This window comes from Balaenoptera acutorostrata, chromosome 1 (genome assembly GCF_949987535.1).
Source record: "Balaenoptera acutorostrata chromosome 1, mBalAcu1.1, whole genome shotgun sequence".
NCBI classification, from domain to species: domain Eukaryota; kingdom Metazoa; phylum Chordata; class Mammalia; order Artiodactyla; family Balaenopteridae; genus Balaenoptera; species Balaenoptera acutorostrata.
Genome location: NC_080064.1, coordinates 61,066,480 through 61,084,578, shown reverse-complemented (window position 1 = coordinate 61,084,578; position 18,099 = coordinate 61,066,480). Strand labels below are relative to the sequence as shown.

The 18,099-nt window shown below is 32.6% G+C and overlaps 1 protein-coding gene across 4 annotated transcripts in view; it reads left to right on the top strand.

Annotated features, from left to right (window-relative positions):
- The window catches only part of LRRC40 (leucine rich repeat containing 40), a 52,061-nt gene extending 34,396 nt beyond the window's left edge, over positions 1 to 17,665 (top strand). For 3 of the 4 annotated variants that reach the window (XM_007182910.2, XM_007182911.3, XM_057552515.1), the window contains 6 exons: positions 3,300 to 3,408; positions 6,413 to 6,520; positions 9,034 to 9,144; positions 11,771 to 11,848; positions 14,457 to 14,642; positions 16,930 to 17,665. In XM_007182910.2, the coding sequence (XP_007182972.2) occupies positions 3,300 to 3,408; positions 6,413 to 6,520; positions 9,034 to 9,144; positions 11,771 to 11,848; positions 14,457 to 14,642; positions 16,930 to 17,035 (698 nt within the window). In that variant the 3' untranslated portion in view covers positions 17,036 to 17,665. The remainder of the gene's footprint in view (positions 1 to 3,299; positions 3,409 to 6,412; positions 6,521 to 9,033; positions 9,145 to 11,770; positions 11,849 to 14,456; positions 14,643 to 16,929) is intronic. The other variant, XM_057552505.1, reaches the window with a different exon arrangement.
- Positions 17,666 to 18,099: the final 434 nt, after the last annotated feature.

The following is an 18,099-nucleotide window of genomic DNA, read 5'->3' as shown; positions in this document are numbered from 1 at the left end:
ATTTCTTTTCTTCTTAATTTGGGTTTAATTTTCTCTTCTTTTTCTAATTTCTTAAGGTAGAAACTTAGATTGGCGATTTTAGATCTTTCTTTTTTCTGGTATATGCATTGAGTGCTGTGAGTTTCCCTCTAAACACAGCTTTCACTGCATACAACAGATTTTAATAAGTTGTGTTTTTATTTTTATGTAGTTAAAAATATTGTAGAATTTCTCTTTAGATTTCTTTTTTGAGCTATGTGTTATTTAGAAATGTGTTGTTTAATAATCACATATTTTGAGAATTTCCAGTTATCTTTCTGTTATTGATTTCTAGTTTAATTTCATTGTCCTCTGAGAGTAGACATTGTATGATTTCTGTACTTTAAAAAGGTATGTTTTATGGCATTATAGGGTACAAGGTCGATTAAATATATTAGGGTGTATACTAAGCTGTTGTATTGTACATGACTTCTTCTCATATGCCATTGGTCAGAACTTATATTGCGGCCACTCATGTAAGGGGAGCTGGGAAATACAACTTTTTTTTTTTTAAATAAGAAGCAGCTTTATTGTCATGTAATTCACATGACATACAATTCTTCCATTAGAATTGTACAACTACATGTTTTTTGCTATATTAACAGGTAAGTACAACCATTGCCGTAGTCAGTTTTAAACATTTTCATCACCTCAAAAAGAATTGCAGTACCTTTTGGCTATTATGGATAATGCAGTGATAAACATTTATTTACAAGTTTCAGTGTGAACGTGTTTTCATTTCTCTTGCATATATATCTAGGAGTGGAATTGCTGGGTCATATGGTAATTTTATGTTAAGTCATTTGAGAACTGCCAGACTATTTTTCACAAAGCAGCTGCACTAGTTTACATTCTCATTAGTATTGTATCAGGGTTCCGATTTTTCCACATCCTCACTAACACTTCTTTTCTGACTTTCTGATTCTAGCCATTCTAGTGGGTATGAAGTGGTATCTCATTGTAGATTTGATTTGCGTTTCCCTGATGAATAATAAAGTTGAACATCATGTGCTTATTAGCCATTTGTACATCTTTGGAGAGATACCTCTTGAGATACATTGCCCAATTTTTAATTTTTTTTATTATTGAGATGTAATAATTCTTTATGTAGTCTAGATATAAGTCTCTTGTCAGATATATGATTTGCAGATATTTTCTAGGCTTCTGTGGGTTTGTCTTTTCATTTTCTTGATAGGGTCCTTTGGAACACAAGTTTTCTTTGAATTTTGATGGAATCATTTTCTTTCTTTTTTTGCTTATGTGTTTGGTTTCATATCTAAAAGTCCTTTGCAAAATCCTGTTTTATGAAGATTTTCTCCTATTTTTTCTTCTAAGAGTTTTATACTTTTGCTCTTACATTCATGTCTTTGATCCACTTTGAGTTAATTTTTATATATAGTATGAGATAAGGGTATAATTTCATTCTTTTGCTTGTGACTATCCAGTTTCTGTGTACCATTTGTTGAAAAGACTTCTTTTCTCACTGAATGGTCTTGGCATTTTTTGTTGAATATCACTTAACTATAAATGTAGGATTTATTCTGGACTCTCAATTTTATTCCATTGATCTGTATGTCTATCCTGTGCCAGTACTACACTATCTTGATTACCATTGCTTTGTACTAAGTTCTGAAATTGGAAAGTGTAAGTCCTCCTACTTTATTCTTCTTTCTCGGGTTTGTCTTGGCTATTCTGGGTTTCTTGCAATCGCATACAAATTTCAGAATCAGCTTGTTAATTTCTACAAAGAAGTCAGCTGGGTTTCTGCTTGGGATTGCATTGAATCTAGATCAGTTTATGGAATATTACCATCTTAGTTTTTTTAATCAAAAAGTCAATAAATGTATATGGTAAAAAAAATTCAAGCAATATACAAGAACGTACAATGAAAAATAAATCTATATCTCACAGTAGTCCCCTCCCAAGAGACAACAGCCTCTCTCTTTACATTCTCCTTGATGCTGATTATTTTTTATTTTTTTTTTTTGATGCTGATTATTAAAAGTAGCTCTTTGGAAAGTGTTGAGAATATTCTATTTCAATATGTAATCATGCTGATATACATGTATATTTAAAAAAATAATGCTGGGTTTTGTTGCTGGTTTAATATGTGTCTCTGCTGATGTAATTTGGCAATATATATTACATATTTTTTAAAGTGACATAACCAAATCACTAGGGAACTTCTAAATACCAAAGCATTTCACTTGGTATTAATATTTCTCTCGGTGTCTTTTATTTCTATTTGATATTCTGTCATTTATTCTGTGCTACCTCTGTAAATAAAATATTTATATGACATGTATTTGTGTGGAAAATAATCACTTAATAATTATTGATTAATGAATAACTGATGAGCTTAATGCAAGAGAAATACACTTGGTATTATTCAACAAATGTTCATTAAATGCCTACTGGGTTGAAGCAAGATCAGGAATACTACTGATTTTTTTTTTTTTTTTTTTAATGTTCTTTTGGCAAGCCTCTGCTCTTAACATATGAATACTAGGACCGTTTTATCATTTTTACATCGCTAAAAATTAATAGTCTTATTTTATTTCTGTCTAGATTGCTGAAGTCTCTTTTGCCAAAAAATCACAAAGCTGTCTCTTTTAAATGTGTATGATTTTTGTTTGTTTTGTATTTTATGCCATATTATGACTGTGAAACATTAAACAGTCTCTGGAGATTAGTGAAAGGGTTGATTGTATGTAAATGTGTAAGTAGGTATGCATGTTAGGAAATATCTATTTAAAATATAAAGTCTTACATTTGCTAAGAAAGATCTTAATGTGAGTAATGTACCAAAAGCTTACTTGACTATGCAAATTGACAGATTTTAAATGATTGGGGATAATCAGCTTCATAGTATCCTAAACTGAAAAGATAGGCAGATGCCTATTTGGTAGAAATTTTTGGGAAATAATACTTTTCCTTTGTTAACAAATTCCTTCATTAGAATTAATACCATATTATTTTTGCTTAAGAGGAAGGATTGCTTGTCATTGTTTCTTCTGAGACATTGTAGTTATTCTTTATTCTTTCCTACTCCTAAACTTTCTTAAGGTAGGATTTATTAAAATATTTTGAACTTTCTTTCTATTAAAGATTAAATTCTAGATCTAGATTTGAGATATTGGAAATAAAGCATATGAAAAGATATTTTCACCAGTAATATCTGTCAATAGAAATCATATAAACTATTTTTAAGTATTTTTAAGAATTTTAAAAATGACTTTGCAGTATAAATATTGGTTTTTATATAACTTTTCTTTTGCCAGATGATGGACCTAGCCAAAGTGATTCTGTTACTGAGACTGCCATGACACTACCAAGTGAATCTAGAGTCAATGTACACGCCATCATCTCATTAAAAATATTAGACTATAGGTATGTAATTCATTCTTTTAAATGTTGCAAAACACAGGAAACTTTCAGAAATAATCCTTCAGAAAAATTGGTGAAGAATTCATCAGAGTGCATTAGTACTTAGAATAATAGCAGTTGCAGAAACAGTGATGAGATAAAAGCATATTAAAAGTACAGTGAACTTAAATGCCCATTCCTTAGGTGATTTGTGTTTATTAGGCTTAAGAGATAGATAAATGGTCGTTAATAGTAAAATTTTTTTATTAAAGAACATTTTATTATTACAAAAATTAAGAGTGACAGTATTCATTGGTAATAAAATTTTCTGACTCAGTTACCAGCATCCAGAGAGAATTTTATATTGGAGGGGCTCCTATATTGGTAACTAAAAAATAAGTATCATTTATTTAATGAACATCTCAAGCAGGCAAAGCGTGAGAGGTTGTACTCTGTTTATATATTTGAATACAAGTCAAATAATATGTCATAATAATGTGCTCTGGTAGCACATATATTAAACCTGAAATAATTACAATGTTGGTATATAAACTGAGGCAGAAGCCTAATAATTTTTATATATTATGGGTGTGTGTTCGATTGGAGAAAGAAGATACCTATGCAGAGATTGGAAGTGGTTGTCAAGTATCCTTCAGTACTATATAAGGCAACAATGATAAAAACAACCAATACTGTCAAAGCTCTTGCAGTGATTAGCTCATGTCTGGGTATTGTAATGAAAATAAAAAAGAATACAGACTCAAGTCAGATAGTGACTGGATTTGTTCAATTACCCACACAGCCAGCATTAATTTCTGGCCTCTTTTCCTTAATGTATCAGTAGGTACCACCTGCTGAGCGGTTAAGATTCAGTCTCTGTTTCAGATTTGTTATGTTCCATTCACATAGAAATCACTACCCTAAACCACCTTCCTTCTTTGACACTGTAACACAGGGTAGTACCCTTCCATACTTGTAGTGTGTCCTTCTTCTCATAGCATAACATAGCAATTTAGCATGTCTTATCTTACACATAATGTATCCATTTATTCAGTAGATATTTTTGGAGTCTACTAGGTATGTATCAAATTCTATGCTAGGTGTTGTAATACACTGATCAGACAGACTTGATTCCTGCCTTGGAATTTCTTAGCTTAAAATTCCTTTTATCTCTGGCTTCCATTCTCTCCACCCTGCATGATATGATTTATTGAGTTTCTATTCTGTGCTGGACATTGTACTAGGTACTTCACATATGCTCTTGCTTTTAATCATTTAAAAAATCCATAAAGTAGTATTGATACAATTTTTTTTTTTGGTGCGGTATAATCATTCCCATTCTTTAAAGGTACAGATGTCACAAAAGCATAATGAAGATAGCACTTAAGACTATACATCTTAAATTGTTTTGATTCTTAATTTATTGTAATTTGTTTTCCTTGGAGACTTTAATTGGACAGGAGTATCCTATTTAAAATATAAATTATTTCCCAATCTTAAGGCATAAATGCCTTCAACTAAAGTTTTAAACATAGCATAAATCTTCAAAGTTTAATTTGAATAAATCAGTTTCCCATGACTTGAGCATTTCTGATGGAAAAGATAGAAGTGCTCCATCTGCACAGCAGAAAATGAGTCCTGAAAGCAAAAGTGGAAGGCATAATAACAGTGAAATCTAGGCTTTTTATCTTTTTTTTTTTATCTTTTTATCTTTCTGTATACTGTATGCTTTTCTTATACAGTTCTCCCATAACACACATTATATGTAATATTGTTTTCTTGCTCATACAGTCATACGACATTCCATTGAAGATTTTTTTTTTTTTTTTTTTTAAGATTTTCTTATTTATTTATTTATTTATTTATTTATTTATTTTTGGCTGTGTTGGGTCTTCGGTTCGTGCGAGGGCTTTCTCCAGTTGCGGCAAGCGGGGGCCACTCTTCATCGCGGTGCGGGGACCGCTCTTCATCGCGGTGCGCGGGCCTTTCTCTATCGCGGCCCCTCCCGTCGCGGGGCACAGGCTCCAGACGCGCAGGCTCAGCAATTGTGGCTCACGGGCCCAGCTGCTCCGTGGCATGTGGGATCTTCCCAGACCAGGGCTCGAACCCGTGTCCCCTGCATTAGCAGGCAGATTCTCAACCACTGCGCCACCAGGGAAGCCCGAAGATTCTTTTAAGTGGATGAGGTTAGGCATTAAAAATTGTAAAAGAATAACATAAGCATAACAGCTAATTATAACATCAAATTGTTAAATCTGCAAGTGTCAGAGTTCTACTATACTTTCATTTAAGATTAAATTTATATCTTATTGAAAATATAACTGAAAATTTTAATGAAAAGGAAATGTATTTATATTTGCAAAAACTCTGACATAAGTAACAATGAATAATTCTTCAGATTCTAATTTCATAGAACTGAGGTTTAAGGAAGGTACATTACAAAGCTTATTTTATTAATGGAAGAACCAGGAATAGTTTAATCCAAGGCCACTACCCTGTGTACCTTTTCACATGCTAAATGAGAGAGAAATTGGTTTAGGTTATGAGAAAACTAGTTTAGTACAGTGTTGAACTTTTAAAAATGATTGTTGTCTTATAGTTAACTATATACCCAAAGAAAGTTGAGAGCTAACCTCTGTTAGAGATTTTTAAGAAAAGGGGTGAGAACAGTTTTTTAAATTATACATTTAGTTTTACTCTGAGGTAGAGGAATCTATTTACTGTTCCTTTACTGTATGACTTTTGGACATCTTAGGCTCTGAAGATATCTCTCTGTTTTTATTCCCATTGAGTATATGACTACACAGAAGGTCTGGCACAAAGTGTTATGACACAATATGTTGTCTGAATGCCTAACAGTTAACATTTTGTGGGTTGGCAGGATTTTTGGCGTTTTTTACAGAACTTCATAATCAACTACCTTGAAAAATCTCCTTATGAAATCTTTAAAGGCCTTTAAAATGAAAAGCAATAAGCATATCTTTCCAGATTGCTAAGAATGATGCATTTTAAACCGTTTTTCATTTAGTGATAAACAAACAACTTTGATTCCTGATGAAGTGTTTGATGCAGTAAAAAGTAACATTATCACTTCTGTTAACTTCAGTAAGAATCAGCTATGTGAAATTCCCAAAAGGTAAGAACTGTTCGTGATGCTATTTCTGTTAAGTTGTGAATCATTCTCAGTTGTACTTGCATCTTAGTTGCAAGAATAATTATTTTTCATAGTTTTTTAATTAAAAAGTATATGTAAAATTTCTTACATTGTTAATATTTGAGGGATTTGGTAAAATTTACTTAAGTATTCCCTGAGACACTTTTAACATTGGTTCTGAGAGATAGGTTAAAACTTTCTTTTTCTTTTACATTTTAAACTTGGAAAATAGGTATTAGAATTATTAAAAATATTACTTTTTTCCTATATAGTGAAATATCAGAGGAAAGTTTTAAGAGACCATCTAAAGCCAACTTCATGTAGATTAATAGGAATTTGGGGCTTTATGTTAATGAATTGCCAAGCCAGTGAATTTTTCCACTGATAGTAAAAACAAAATTGACAACTCTGTTAACATTTTCCTCCTAGAAAAGGATTCTTCATTTACAAACATTAGAACTCATTTGCATTGTACTTTGTACTGTTTAATACATCTCTCTGGATGTTAATTATAGCAAAATCTTTAGGTTTTGAGAGAATATTAGTTTAGTATAGTGTTGAACTTCTGAAAATGATTGTTACCTTGCCGTTAACTGTATACCCAAAGAAAGTTGACAAATAGCCTTGCAATTAGAACAGCAGTATGGGAGACAGGATAGGGTAATCATAAAGAATTTGGGCAATAGAGTCAGTTGCTTGTATCTGTATCCCAGATCTATGAGCTTTGTGGCTTTGGGCAGGTTAACTAGCTTCTCTTAGTTTCCTCAGCTGTGAAGTAGATAATAATAGACTTATTTATAAGAATTAAATTAAATGACATATCCACTTAAAGCATTTAACCAGTGCCTAGCACTTAATAAATACTTAAGTACTTAAAAAAAAAAGAAAAAGAAAAAAAAAGATGATGTATTGGGGAAATTTCATCTGACTGCCCCAAATTTTTTTTAGATGCTTAAAATTTTTAAAAAGTCAGACAAACTATTATTTGCTTTCTATTTACAGAGAATAGTTTGAGGAATGTAGATCTTGAAAGATGATAACTTTAAGAGATTCTACTGAGAAAGGAGATCTAGTTCATCTTCTCTTTCTCTCTTGTTTAAAGTGTTCAGAAGGTATTTGATAGAATAGTTGAGCATTTAGATTGGCTCTTAGATAGGACAAGTTTGCCTTGGGGATCCTGGATCAAACAAGCTGATTGGGGATGAAGATGGAAGGAGTTAAAAGATATTATGTTATAACTTACTTTCTCATTTTATCCCACTGTCTGGTTATTTTTATGCAAAGCAGTACGCTATTCTGTTACCACAGTTATTTTGTCATTTTTTTTTCACAAGTCAAAATTGATTGCAAAAATAATACTTATTTATAAAATATTGGACTAAATGAAGAGACAAGTAATTTATGGTCTCATCACTGATTTATTCTATTGACTTCCTGGCATATTTTATTTCAAGCTGCTACCCATTTAGAATTATACATATAATTCATATCTTGACTGGTTTATTTGTCATAAACACTTTCCCGTGTTGTAAACAACACTTTAAAAATGTAATTTATATATATACCATAAGCTTGATTATGGCAGTAAATAAAACAAAACATTGTATCTCTAAGCCAAATTTTCAGAAGAATTACTAAATCAGAGTATGGCTCTCGATACATAAGTCCAAAAGCTTTCCAAAAAAGTTTTATCAGTTACATATCCAGACTCATGGTATCTTTCACAGAATCTTATTTAGCACAGCATTTGATATTCTTTCTTTCTTTTTTTTTTCTTTGCTAATATGATAGACAAAAACGATTTACAGTTTAACTTTTGTGTTTTGGCAAATCATATATAACATCTCTTGTTCTTAAATTATGATCAGGTTTACTTAGAAGTATTTAATTCTTCCTCTCTAAGTATTTGGCTTAAGTTGCTTAGTAGTAACACTTAGGAAACCTAGGAATTAACTTACTGTTTTCATGCAATCATGATTATCATGATTAAATGATAATTTGGATAAGAGATACTATACTTTTAAAATGTTGCCATATCATATTTAAAAAGCATTTTGATGTATCAGATACTTCTGGTACTTAGATGGTTTTATATTATGGAGTCTAAAACGATAACTACGATGTTACAGAATATTTGTCTAACAATTTATTTTATGGATTCAAGTCACAGATATAGTATAAACATTGCCTAGATTTAACTTTTTTTGTCCATAATTGGTTTAAATATAAACTGAATGGTTTCTTAAACTTCAATCTACACTTAAGGTCAAATAGAAATTCTTGGACAGATAATATTATGGTTGTTTTTAAAAACCTAGTTTGATCAGTTACACATCCAAACTGATTGCAATTTTTATGAGAAAAGTAACAGTTACAGAAAATCTTAATTAGCAAAAATAATATAAGATTTTTTTCCTCTATAGTCTGCTTGTAGTTTTGAAGTTCTGACAGTGAATTCAAATAGTATTAACATTTAAAAATTATTTTTGTTTCAGGATTGTGGGACTGAAGGAAATGGTTTCTGATGTCAATCTCAGTTTTAATAAGCTTTCCTTTATATCCTTGGAATTATGTATGCTTCAAAAATTAACTTTTTTAGATCTGAGGTATTTATTGATACTATTGCTTCCCTTTTTAAAAAATTATTTATTATTTATTTATTTTATTTATTTATTTTTGGCTGCATTGGGTCTTCATTGCTGTGTGTGGGTTTTCTCTAGTTGTGGCGAGTGGGGGCTACTCTTCGTTGTGGTGTGCGGGCTTCTCATTGCTTTGGCTTGAGCACAGGCACGTGGGCTTCAGTAGTTGTGGCATGCGGGCTCTGGAGTGCAGGCTCAGTAGTTGTGGCCCACGGGCTTAGTTGCTCTGCGGCATGTGGGATCTTCCCGGACCTGGGCTTGAACCTGTGTCCCCTGCACTGGCAGGCAGATTCTTAACCACTGTACCACCGGGGAAGCCTTGCTTCCCTTTTTTAATAATAACTTATCTTTGTGTTTTACCTAACTTTTGCCCTTCCCCTCATGTTTTTCTAAGAAAAGAAATTGGTCTTTAGTTTATTAATAACATTTTAGGAGAAATCTGTAATTAAGCATTTAGGAAATATTTTAATCAGATGTCATTTGAAGGTAATTTACAAGTTATGTGACAAGACAAAATTACTTAAAATATTAGAAAATATTAATACATTCTTTAGATTCATGCTTAGGCAAAATTACAGATAGCACGTGGAAAGTGTTCGCTTCACATTGTTTCTCTTTTAGCATAAAACTGTCAAAACCCTATGCTGGCACGACAGCTAGCATGACTTCTCGCAAAAAGAACCTGTTTGGTTTCAAAATATTATATTAACCATGCAAGGCAAGAAATAAAGAAAAAGAACACTATGAGTGGCAATAAAAAGAAAAGAAACCATTCAAGGCTCTACAGAGGTAATAGGAAGTTTAGTTTAAATATGTCGTAAATTGAAGTGACAGGATCAGAAGTGTCACAGTTTTTTGAGGGTAATAATAGGTATTTCAGGGTTAGACAGTCATTTATTTTCTTGGGCTTTAAAACTTAATTTGTAAAATATGTTTCTGTTACCTGAGCTTCTTACTGCTCATATGTTGTTATTTTTAGCTGCTCTTGCTTTGCTCAAACAATAGTTAAATTACAATAAGCTATTTATATCTGTTTGAAGATTTATTCTTCGTGTACAGACAAAATTTTTTTTTATGGGATTAAAGCAAATATACTAATAACTCTGCTCCTGCTAAATGTGGAATTGCTTCTGTTTTCCAGGGGCAGTTACACTGGCAAAACAGTTTAAAACCTCATTTTAGTTCAGTATTAATGGAACAGTGAGAATAAATTTCTGCCCCCATTGCTGCTGACTTTATTTTTCATCCCATTCTCCTGTGTGTGTGTGTGTACACACGCATGCTTCTGTCTATAACTATACCTGGAAATTTCTAATTAAGTGACTAAAATACGCTTTTATGTTTGCTGTCAGTAGGTATAAGACTCCAGGAAACTATAGAAACCATCATTGTGTTATTCAGCACAAATTAATAAAGACAATAACTGGAGAAAAGTACAGAGAAAAGAAAAAAGAACATATGTTGAGTTGAGAAAGTATGACTCATATATTAGGCTTGACTTCTGAATGCAAAGATATAGGTTAGAGAAAATTATTCAATTGTGATAGATAGCCATCTAGTTGGATATAACTTTTTCACAAATATTTTCTATTATTAGTACTTATACGGCCTCTAGAGTGCTTCTACCTTCTTGTTAACCTTTCTTCTAAAATTGCTCCCAGATCTTTTCAGTAGTAAATGAGATTCCCTTTACTGCTGTGTTTTATTGTAAGATCTTAAAAAATTACACATTGTGCAAATTGAAATTCTAAACTTAGAGTAGAAATGGACTTACTTAATACTTATGTAGTAGAAAGCTCCAAGTTTCTAAATATATAGAATCTCTTTATTTTCCTGTTTCATCTTTTTCATGTAATTTTTCAGTTGTTTTTGGAGTAGAATTTAATGTCTATATGTGAAATATTTCTATTTACCAAATACTTATAATACTTGTGATATCAAATAATGTAGTATTTATAAGCATAACCGAAAGGGCTCTGGCTGTGGAAAGTATTGTTGATTGCAGTTTGAAAGAGATAAGGGATTAGTTTACAGTGTTTACCCTGTTAAATCTATTACTAAAGAGTTAATTGCAGTATCAGTTGGTTGCACATTGCTATTAGGATTTGGTACATTAATCAAATACTTGAAGCAGCTGACCGATTCAGAATTCTCAGGACACAGCCTTAATGAAATCAAGAATTGACAAACTGAGCTGCGTAAATTTTTGTCTGGTCAACATTTTAATTAATTAATTAATTAATTAATTTTTGGCTGTGTTGGGTCTTTATTTCTGTGCGAGGGCTTTCTCTAGTTGTGGCAAGCGGGGGCCACTCTTCATCGCGGTGCACGGGCCTCTCACTATCGCGGCCTCTCTTGTTGCGGAGCACAGGCTCCAGACGCTCAGGCTCAGTAGTTGTGGCTCACGGGCCTAGTTGCTCCGCGGCATGTGGGATCTTCCCAGACCAGGGCTCGAACCCGTGTCCCCTGCATTAGCAGGCAGGTTCTCAACCACTGCGCCACCAGGGAAGCCCCTTGGTCAACATTTTAATTATAAACTAAAGTTGTACAAATTTTCAAACTTTGTAAATCATCTTTTTTCTCTCTATTATAGGAATAATTTTTTAAATTCTTTGCCTGAAGAAATGGAATCATTGATAAGACTACAAACAATCAACCTTTCCTTTAATAGGTAAGAAACAGAACAGACAAATCTGAATAACAATTTTCTGTGGAAAATTTGTAGGTCTTACTAGAGAATACAACTAAAAGAGCCAAATAAACAAAAAGGCCCTATATGTTTTCTTTATTTAAATATCCAGGTTTATTTTCAGTTAGTTCTACTTAGAATTAAAAGTGATGTTGCTTTTTTAGAATTTTCACAACTGATGTCTAGTAGATTTTTTGTTTCTTTTACCCATTTTTTTTTTTTTTTTTTTTTTTTTTAAGTTTTACTTGATTTTATTTATTTATTTATTTTACTTTTGGCTGTGTTGGGTCTTCGGTTCGTGCGAGGGCTTTCTCCAGTTGCGGCAAGCGGGGGCCACTCTTCATCGCGGTGCGGGGACCGCTCTTCATCGCGGTGCGCGGGCCTTTCTCTATCGCGGCCCCTCCCGTCGCGGGGCACAGGCTCCAGACGCGCAGGCTCAGCAATTGTGGCTCACGGGCCCAGCTGCTCCGTGGCATGTGGGATCTTCCCAGACCAGGGCTCGAACCCGTGTCCCCTGCATTAGCAGGCAGATTCTCAACCACTGCGCCACCAGGGAAGCCCTCTTTTACCCATTTTAAGAAACCTGTAAGCTAGTAGGAAGACAGATATGCAAATAAATAATTCTAATCGCTGTAGTGGAAGCACAGTGCATAGACATAGGTGTTTCCAGAGATTACTTGAAGGTAGAGGAGGTAGCTCTGAAACTGAGGCTTGGAAAATAGACATTTTCCAGACACACAGGGATATGGCATCCCATGTAGAGCAAATAGCATGTACTAAGGCACAAGGATGTGAGAAAATGATGGGACACGTCAAGAAGTTCAATATGGCTCGGACCATAAAGTGGGGAAGTAGAAGAGTGGAAGTCACAGATGAAGTTGGGTGTGTAAGCAGTAGCCAGCCCTTTAAGAGCTTTTTATGCCTAGTGAAATTTAGATTTTATTCTGTAAACAGTATGAAGATACTACTAATAATTAAGAATAGCTAATATTTATTGGGAGCTTATTTATTAATATTTATTATCTGCTGACACTGGACTAAGTACTTTACATGTATTACCTCATTTAATCCTCACAAAAGCCCTACATGGTAGGTTCTGTTATTATGTCCATTTAGAAATCGAGGATTAGGAATTAAGTAACTCACTTAAGGTTCACATAGATTATAGAGCTGGGGTTTGAGCCCAGGTGGTTTGACTCTAGAAGTTGGGCTCTTTAACAGCTATGTCATATTGTTTCCTATGGTGAAAGTTGATTCTGGTAACAAGTTAATGTAAATATTAGTAGCTATCATTTAATATATTACAGATACTATACCAAGGTCTTCATATGCATTCATTTAATCCTTATAACAAGTATATAAGTTTAGTACTATTATTATTCCTCATTTACAGATGAGGAATCTAAGGCGCAGTGATGTTAAAATATTGCCTGTTTAAGTTTTTGTTCCGTCTACTCTATTATTTGTATTTTCTCATGTGTAGGTTATACCACTGTTGTCATTATTTAAAAATATATGCACTTCTCAGGTTTCTTCTAATTTTTATTTGTGAATTGAACTGTCGGTTCTCTATTGAGCTATCAATTGCATTGTTAATTAATGTCTTTTGGGGAGCTGGCAAAACCTAACCCTAACTTCTCTGTTAACTGGTGAGCTATGTCTTTTTTAATTACCTTGTTTATGGGTTGTGCGGGAAAAGGAGGAGGTACTACTTAGGGTGGTTTGGTCCATCTGTACTCCTTGTTATTGATTCTCTGATACCTCTGTAACTTTAGAGGTGCCTTGAGTTTACCCTTCATTATTGCTTTTTTTTTAAACATCAAGGCAGCAAAGGAAGGACAGTATGGGGAAGTGAAAAAGCAACTATAAAGCTTTCTTTCAGCTCATCCTTGTCTTTTCTAGTTGAGGCAGCAGTTTGCCTCACACTAAAACCAAACTGGCTTCTGTCCCCCAAGAGATCCTCAGGGATTTTGTGTTAATTACTGAGAATTGCTCTGAGAGCCATAAGCTTTCCCATCTTTCTTGTGGCATCTTCAGGGTTGCTTTGGGTGAGAAAACCAGCAGCCTATAGTAGTTTTGTCATTTTTTCAAAAACCAAAATGAGTGTATTTATGGTTGTTGAAGAAATGACAAAACTAGTCAGTTTTGAAGCTTAAGTCAAAGCAAAGTATAAATCTCTAACTTTTACTTAAGATATTGGCAGTGATTCTCTTTCATAAGAAGTAAAAGTGAACTAAGGAAGAATACCTACATGGAGACATTATACAGAGAGCATTTCAGGAAGATTTCCTTGTCTCCTGAATGAGAAAAGAAAAACATAGGAGAATTTACTCCAAACTTTTGTTTGATTTTATACATTAAATAGAAACTGTTACAAGTCTGTCCACTTAACATATATTTCAAGGTTTCCAGAATTAATCCAGTTTAAAAAAATTTTCTGAAACATTTAAATGCAGAACTTATACCAAATATTAAAAACTTACATTAAGAAAACTTTATCTCATGATATCAAACTTAGGACCATCTATTTGAAAGAATGATTCTGCTTCTGATTCTAATATATTTAGGTGTTCTGTTCATGTTCTAATAGGTTCAAAATACTACCTGAAGTTCTGTATCGAATTCCCACACTTGAAACAATTTTGATTAGTAACAATCAGGTTGGATCTGTGGACCCTCAGAAAATGAAGACTATGGAAAATCTGATTACATTGGACCTTCAAAATAATGACCTCCTACAAATTCCACCAGAGCTCGGTAATTGTGTGAACCTAAGGTAAATGCACCATTCTACTAAGTTTTTCCATTCGATTTGTTGAAGCGTTGTTTTTTTTGTTTTGTTTTTGTTTTTGTTTTTTGAGGTACTCTTGCAGGCAAGTTGAAATAAAACATTTAATGTCCCGTTAAAAATAACAGGTAACAAAACTCCGAATCCCAATTCTGTTTTTCAAATGTTACCAAATATATTTTTTAGTTTTGTTTATACAGTATGTATATGTGTAAATATAGCAATTGATTGTTTCTAGTGATACTTTTCTCATCACTATGTATGTGTATAATCTGAAACTCTACTGCATAAAAATGTCAAGGAAATATAAATTCCTTAGCTGTGCATATAAGTTTTTTCAATATCTGATTACAGACTACTACCATTTTTTCAAGGCCAGTATGGTCTTTCTTACTCTGTGTTTGCTGTTACCTCAGCCTCAAGTGCCTTTACCCTGCTTTTATCAGTAATCAACCTAATTATCACCTTTGAAAACCTTTCCGATATTCCAGGCAGAGTTAGTCCCTCCTCTGATTTCCCATCCTGCTTTGTTTGGACTCATTTATACCATTTCTTTGTCCTCCTTTGGAAAAGAGTTACCCCAGTGCCTAGACCATAGTAAGCACCTAATAAGTGCTTGTTAAGTGAATATAAAGGGAATTTGAGACATGAACAGAAAGCCCAGTAGTTAACAGAATGTGTCAGAAAAATTTAAATATTGAAAACTACATATGATGGTTTAGCATATTTTACTTTACTAGAGCAGCACTAGTATCTTTCTCTGGTACCTCATAATACTGAATTATAGAAGACAAGTAAGTTGATTCTTGTTATGTGCAATAGTTGTATTCTATAAAGTCTCCATGAACACCAAATTAGTGAATACTAAACCATTACTCCCTAGGGAAAATAACAGAGTTAGGCTCTTTCAAGCCTCTGGTCACGTTTTCATCAGCCAATCAACATATAACCTTGTGTTATGTGTGTTTCTGTATTAAGACGCCTTATTTAATATTGTTGATTCATTAATATTGAGCTATGGCCAAACAGCACTGTGACTTATGCCTGAATGAAGCTTATCTAACATACGTATCTTCTGTGTAAGATACATGACATCCTTGTGCTTAGAAAAACTAGAAGACACTTCAGCATTACACTTGCAGGCCATATTAAACAGTGAAATCACCAAGAAAAAGTACAATAATACAAAAAATGTTGCACTAAATAGACCATGGAAGGAACATTTGTTTATAGTATGGGAGCTGAAACAAAAAAGGCAGAGTGTCACCTTGTTTGAGCTCAGTTGGGAATGTACCTGTCAAGTGACTCAAATTTTTTGCTGCTCTGTGCATGTCCAAAATGACCTTCAAAATGCCACGTGTATTGATTTGGGGGTTACTGGTAAATTTTAGTGAATAGGCAAATTAGCAAAGTCTGTTTGAGTAATGAAGATTGACTGTAATTAACCTTTTTTCTATAAATTAAGAAAATCATTCTTTAAAATAATTCCCAAGGCACATAGGAATATTTGAAGATATAATTTAGATCTACGGTATAATATGTTGTGAATCCTTTGACTTTTATTTACATAAACACTTAAGTTATTGAAAATTAATATAAAAGTCTCTATCTTACAATTTAAGATATTTCATTAATTAAATAAAGAAACAAATCAACCAGACCTTAGATCTTAAACTGAACCTCATTTCAGAACATTTAAAATAGATTTTATATATGTGTCTGGTCAAGGGAAGGAGTATGAAGGCAGACGTGTTAATGTTCCCAGTGTGGAAAAGGATATATCGACTGTGTTATAGTCTTTGGTATGAGTGTCAGTTTGCTCATTCTAACACTTGTATAAATATAACTCAACCATTTAGTATATGGTCATTATAGGATTGAGAAGGTGATGGGTAAAATGATGGTTCGTATCACAGCTCTTCTGTTTAATAGCTGTGTGATCTTGGACAAGCCTTTCTTACCTTCCTGAACTTGTGTTTCCTTATCTATAAAATAGAAATATTAATGGTGCCTACATCACAGGGTTGTTAAGATAATTAAGAGAATCAGTGAATGTAAGTTACTTAGAACAATACCTTTCACATAATAAGTATTCATTTAATGTTGTTTCAGTCATTATTGTAGTTACAATTCCAATTGTTTTAATGCTTAGATTTGAAAAGGGACAAATTTTTAAAAACACACAAATTTTACTTATAAAATAGCAAATGAAATTAGAAGAAAAGCCTCCCTAATGGAAAATGTTTTAAATTCTTAATTTCTCTCCTTTGTTTAGGACATTGCTACTAGATGGAAATCCGTTCCGTGTTCCTCGAGCAGCTATATTAATGAAAGGAACAGCTGCTATTCTGGAATATTTGAGAGACCGGATTCCTACTTAAATTGGAGTTGTTACATAATCTTGGTCATGTTAATTCTTAGAGTTCTTAAATTGATAACTAACATATTTCTAAGGTATCACGTACATTTATAATGGTGTAACCACGTATAGTGTTCATACATTTGCTCTGAATGTTTTGCATAAGATTTATCCTCACTTTCATTCCCTTATAACACAGCAAACAGTTTCTTCAAAAATGAATTTTTATTTATCATACTTTAATATTATAATGACAAAGCATTGTTGTAGAGATGGGTTTCTTTTTTCCCATTTCTGTTTGTGTCGCGTATATTATGACCAATTGACTTGAATATGACCATCCAATTTCTACCTTTTTATTGGCTATAAAATTGAATTGAATTTTATTTAATACTGTTCTTTGGCATTTAAAAAAGTAAGGCTTTTCATTATCCATAATAGAACTTTTATGACGTGGTTGGTTTCAGTATAAGTTTCAAGTTAATATTTACTGTCTTTTTTTTGTTTATGTAGTTGAAATATTTTTTCCTAGCCTTTTTTACATGTTTCATGAAATCATTCTGTCGGGGTTTCTAATGTCACAGAAATGCTACATAAGATATAGTTATTGGTGGAGAAAGTAATAAAAATGTTGTTATAATTGCTCTCACAATTCTGAATTTAAAACTTGACTGGGTTTTTGTTTTTTTTTTTAAGATTTCTTAGTGTTAAGTTTCCAAACAGTAATCTAGTATTTCTAGATTCAACAAATTTAAAGAAACTGGATCTGCATATTTTTCCCTCAGCGCGTGAGCATTTAAAAAATACCTTTTGTTCTTTAAAAAAAAAAGTACTGAAATTTTATTAATTTTTATGGATAACAGCAACAGAAAAATAATAGCATATACTACATAGACATCTTGAAATGTATTTTGTTTAAATACTTACTAAGCAGGTATTTGTATATATAATTACTCTGTTGATGTGTTCTAATCCATCCTTGTGCATTTTTTTTATTTCCAGGGTCTTAAATTTTTAAATATGCTTGTAGTCATTGGTAATTTTCTAAAAGGCAATTTGTTATATTTGATAAAAATCAAATATAAA